Raw genomic sequence first — 5671 nt, forward strand, 5'->3', positions numbered from 1 at the left:
GAAAATTAAATTTCGAAAATTTTTTCTAAAGCCTCCAGGGGACTTCGTTTTCGCACGAAAAAATTTTATGTGCCCTTATTGCATCCGGACCCACAATTTATGTTTTGATAACAATGCTTCGGTATAATTTAAAAATAAATAATCGATATCTTGTAAGTGTATATAATTCGATATCAATTCAGCGATTTTGAATTTGGCGGGGAACCAGAATGGCAGCTTGCATATTACCATCTAATATAGTACCTTACTTATGTAGGATATAGTATCCTTAATTAACATCTAATGGCCACTGTAGGGATCTACTGCATCGAATGCCCCCACAATTTGGACGACACTAACCACACTTCGACCACTTTGACTTCATCAGTTACGCTTTAGCATTGTTCCTTCTTGGCTCGCTCCTAATTTTCCTTAACTTGATTGTTGATAGCCAATTATTACTATTATTATTCTTTAAGTTTTTTTGTCGTTTTTTACTTACTTTTACTTATTCTTAGTTTTCTAGTTTCAAGTTTAGGGTTTTACTTGATGTTTGCTTTCCTGAGCAAAGACCTGTCGGCCTTTCTAAACAATGATCACGATGACTAATACAAAGTCCTTGAAATTTGATAACTGGAATGCCCATAGTGTATGTAGGAAGGAAGCGGAGATCCCCGCAATGTTGTCCGAATTTGACCTGGATATTTTGTGTGTGAGACTTGGCTCACCTCTTATTATGTCTGGGAATTTCCCGGCTATATCACCCACAGATGTGACCTTTATCAGGTTAGAGGTGGTGGCTGTGTTATATTAATTAGGAAAGACCTACTTTTTAGTTCATTGAATTCACGCGGTTATTGGCTTAGTGAAGTTGATGCGGTTGAGATCGTGGTCTCCATCTCCCTTGGATCTGTAGCTGTTTTTTCAGTTTATTTCTCTCCGATTGTTATTTAGGCTATGATTTTTGGTGTGATTTCATTGGCTGTGCCGATGGACGTGATGCTATTCTTTTATGCGGAGATTTCAATTCCAATTCCCATGTGTTGGGTTCTGTGTGGGAAAATGCAGGTGGCAGAGAGCTGTGCCGTGCTGTCTGATCGGGATTTGATTCCACTAAACGACTCTTGTCCAACATTTCTCCCCTTGCCTGGTAGATCTGCTGCGACTTTAGACTTGATCTTTGTCCAGGGAGGGTGTACTGGAGGCGAGGCAGGTTGAAAATGAAGTCAAGAAATTCCTACGTAATCAGAAGTAGTGTTCCTCCCGCCAGTTCTGTGATTCTCTTAATCCTTCGAGTGGTTTTAATCGAATTTGGCGAACTGTATGGTCGTTGGCCTCTCGTTGTAACTCCAAGAAGACTGGAGTGGTTACTGATAACCAACTCCTTTGAGATCAGGAAGCTGCAGGGGGCTCTTGTGTCCTCCCACATTGCTCCTGCCGTGGTTCTCCCTACTGAGGAAATTAACCCCTTCGTTGACAGAGAGAATTCGACAAAAGTTTGGATCCAATGTGGCGGACGAAAATACAAAAAACGGCTCGATTTGGATAAATCTTGGTACTTACGGGTTTTTGGCGTTGCTGAACCTGAAAGTGAAGTCAAAATTCAAAAATTTTAAACTGCGGATTGAGTGACCCCAAAAACCCCCGAGTAAGACTTGAATGCAAAATTGGAGTAAGTTAAATAGGAAAAAAAAGACTGACGCATTTTGCGTCAATGCCAACGAAGGGGTTAATCTGAGTGACTATGAACCGCCCATTCTCGGAGGTAGAGTTTCGTACGGCTCTGAAATCTTGCAAGGCTCGTACGTTCCCCGGTCTTGATGGAATCACCTACGAAGTTACCAGGGGCTTCTCTGATCCGGTTTTGAGCTTTATCCTTTCTCTTTTCAGCAGAATGTATGCTCTATCCATTTTTCCGGAGGCTTGGGTTGACTCTCATGTCATCTTTATCCCCAAGCCTGCCGGTAAGGGTTTCCGTTCAGTCGCCCTGACGTCCACCATGTGTAAATTATTTGAGAGATTAGTTTAGCGCAGATTGGAGTTTATGGCTGAGAAGAAAAAATGGATCCCGAGTTTCCAGTGTAGATTCCGGAGAGGCAGATCTGCCCTGGACTGTGTTTCGACGGTTAGTACTGAGATTATGGGCGGTTTGGGATAGGGCGTACTTACCCTGACTCTCGCGATCGATATTAAGGGTGCATTCAATTCGATCCTTCCTGGGGTCTTGATCCAGAACCTAAAGAACCTAGGGGTTTCGGCAAGAATGATTAATTTTATATAATTTTTTATCACTAGGAGAAGAACATTCTTCTCTGAAAAGGGCACTTCTCGGCTTGCATATTGGTGAAGTGTTGGGGCTTATGAAGGGTGACTTCGAATTCTGGAAGAGTTGGCTTTGGCCTTATTGTGAGAACTCTAAAATCCGTACGGTGCACTTTAAGCGGATAGGGTACAAATCTAGAAGGCCATGGGTCTTGGGCTTCCGTTTCCGAGACGTTTTATTAACTTTGTAACTAGGCTTAGATCCTCCCAGATATGTAAGGGCTCCCATTTTCGTAGGATGGGTTGGAATCTCCCTGTCGATTACGATTCTGAGGTGTAGCTTAGAGACCTGCCCCACCTTCTCTCTGAGTGCCCTCACCTTTCTGAAGGCCGCCCTTCTCTTTTTGAATTTTTTGCTAGTAAGTTCCCGGGTACGCGACCTGCAGAGGGATAGATATTTATGATCTCTTGATTGAACCGGATGGAGAAGTAATAAACGAGTTGGGTGGGATTTTTTTAGTAAGGTTCATGTTCTGTAATTTTTCTTCTTTTTCTCTTCTTTTGTACACATTAACCTGAGAAAGATACTTTCGCTTAATACTTTTCTTCCCTTCTAATAAATTTCTTTCCCTTCCTGGTGTACATGCTTTCACCTGCCTGGTGTTCATACCGTCCTATCCCTGGTGCACATTTCTACCTATTCTTTGTTCATTCCTCCCCCTCCCTGGTGGTGCGTTACATCACGATGCGCCTAATTAGTGCGTTTGGTTGTTTGAATGAGGCAGTGGCTTGCGTTATGTTATAGCAAGAAGCCACAAATGAGAAGAAGAAGACGTCATCAGTTGAGGAATCGACTACTTTGTCATCTTGAGACGAGCCTCCGAAGTCACATTTCCGTCGCGGATGGTGGACAAAATATTTCAATATTGTAAATGAATATAAAATTTTCTTAAATATATTAAAACAATTAGTGGATGTAGACGACATGCGCCGGGAAAAAAAATTTCGTAGCCTATTTAATATACATAAATAAGGGGGGAGGTCACGTGAAATACGATGGATTTCATATGATAGGATAGATGCCGTGAGATGAGGACGGCCCCGAAGGATAAGAGAACTTCTGTGTGACAGTTTTGGCCCAGTTATGGCATGTAATTTTCGTCAGAATCACTAAAATATGAATATCAGTTACATATTTTACCGGTTAGAAGACAGGAATGTACAGGTTCTGTGAACTTTTTAAAAGTTTTTGGTTTTGTGAATGAATTTTCAAAATGCTAGACCATATTTGAGAGTTAAAATAAAAGTTTCTCAAAGTGCATAATCAAAGATCTTCTAAATAAACAAGAACTCCATACCTTATTCTGCATATCACACGTGAAATTAGGTTAGTGACTGCATCTTTGGAGCTGTAATTAATTTTCTAATATTGCACTGCATGAGACAAAGAGTAAACACGGAGCCATCTACTTGCCGAATTGTCATTTAATTTTCCTAATATAACATCATAAAATAAATGGATGTTGTTCCAAAATGTATTTACCATCGATTGATTTGAAACTAGGTACAAAAACGTATTTTGACTCACTGCCTTTACTATAGAAATCTCTGAATACACACTGAAGATTTTCAGGCTCAGAAAAGCTTAAGAGAATATTCTCCGCAGGCACTCAGCTAGATTTTTTTAATATCTAAGTAGCTCTTTTAATTGGTCTGAAGGCTTTAAACTGTCCTTTTCGAAATTGATATAAGAATTTGATCATAAATAACAAGCAGAGAGGCTATCTCAATAGAGTAGCCGACACTCACTAAGGGTCCTTTGTTAAGCTTTTGGATTAAAATTTAGGAATAGATTTTTTTAATTTTAAAGTAAACAGCCTAAAACATAATAATTTGAAATCGACGGGTTTCGATTATTTCAGAAGACACAACTGTGAGTGGGTTAGAAATAATGTTGGTAAAACCCCTACCCCTTCCTTAAGTGTCGTGGCGAGCGGTAAGGCACCGTGTGACTATCCACATAAATAATGTAGGTCACATGCCTACCCCTTTCCAACGTCACGTGTTGGGAGGGGGGGGGGCACCCCCGTGACTGATCTCAGAAATAATGCAGTCTCGCTGGGGCGGGACTGTCACCAGTCTCATGCCAACCCGTTCTACACTTCGTACTAAACAATTTCCTTTTTTTTTCTCAAAAAATATATAAATATATACAATTGAAGGTTAGTTTCTGAAGTAGATAAAATCGATTAAGTTCCACATAGCAGGCTCATCTGTCAATATATTGGAAAGGATAGGTATGTGGGTTCGTTCGGGTCCTGAAGGATAGGTGGGGTCCCGTGGAATTACTGGGGTCGGTTCTCAAGAGATATAAGAGGTTCGAATAGTCAATAGAGGGATAGGGGACTCTGATGGGGAAAAAACGATGAACGGACGGATGGACAACCGACAAAAACTGTAAGGAAAACTACCAAAAACGGTACAAATTAATCATTATTCCTAACCTGTTGGTAATATTCATTACTGATCGCGTGTAATTAAGCATTCATTAAATTAAAGGAGTTATTTGAACAATTTTGAAATTTTTAATACAAATTTTATAACTTCGATGGTCTTATAATTGAGTTTTTTTTTTTAATTTAGAGTTTTCATTTATAATGGTTTAAATTAAAAAAGTTACAAGTGGGACGATGGTCGGGGGGCTAAAGCGTATGCTTTGGACCCACTCTGTCGGTTTGCGGGTTTGATTTCCATCTCACACTCTGGAAAAGCCTCGGCGGCCCATGCGGTCAACACTAGCCTAACAAGGGAGTTGTTAATCTCCAGAGAGTCGTGGGACCGTTACCTCTAGAGAACAAGGTTTTCTCTAAATACTTAAAGCTGTTGCTCTTGGTGGTTCGGAACCCACCTTAAACTGTAAGCCTTCTCGTGCAACTTTGTTACACAATCTTTTTAATTATATGTTACGTTAAAAAATGCAATTTCAAATTTGAGTAAGTTTAAGAGTTATTCAGAAACTTTGAAATGATTCGAAAGTAATTAAAATTTGTAAAGATTTCCTAAAAATTTTGTAAGATTTCACGAAAATGAAAAAAATGGCTTTAGGTTCCTGGGAATAATTAAAATAACTTTTTATTTCGAAAAATAAATTTAAAGGATTTATTTAAAAACATTTTAATACATTTCAAACGATTTCAAATAATGTCACGGAAGAAGCTTAAAAGCTTATAGAAATGTAAAAAATCGAGTAATATCAAGAAATATTTAGTAGAATTGATGAGTTTTTTCTATAATTTCACAGGCTATTATTCATAGTATTTTACTAACCAATAGAGAAATTTTTATAATTTCATACTTAAAATTAGAATGAAATTTAGGAATATTTATAAAAGTATTATTATTTTTCATTCTTAAGTTAAATGTATACAGA

General features: G+C 38.8%; 2 protein-coding genes across 2 annotated transcripts in view; both read left to right on the forward strand.

The window, feature by feature from the left end:
* The window catches only part of LOC117173566 (MOB kinase activator-like 2), a 269215-nt gene extending 268018 nt beyond the window's left edge, over positions 1-1197 (forward strand). The window contains exon 6 of the mRNA XM_033362208.1: positions 934-1197. Coding sequence (XP_033218099.1) covers positions 934-1197 — 264 coding nt within the window. The remainder of the gene's footprint in view (positions 1-933) is intronic.
* A 2-nt stretch (positions 1198-1199) lies between these two features.
* The window catches only part of LOC117173567, a 42768-nt gene continuing 38296 nt past the window's right edge, over positions 1200-5671 (forward strand). Inside the window, exon 1 of the mRNA XM_033362209.1 lies at positions 1200-1513. Coding sequence (XP_033218100.1) covers positions 1200-1513 — 314 coding nt within the window. The remainder of the gene's footprint in view (positions 1514-5671) is intronic.

The sequence above is a fragment of the Belonocnema kinseyi genome, chromosome 5 (genome assembly GCF_010883055.1).
Source record: "Belonocnema kinseyi isolate 2016_QV_RU_SX_M_011 chromosome 5, B_treatae_v1, whole genome shotgun sequence".
NCBI classification, from domain to species: domain Eukaryota; kingdom Metazoa; phylum Arthropoda; class Insecta; order Hymenoptera; family Cynipidae; genus Belonocnema; species Belonocnema kinseyi.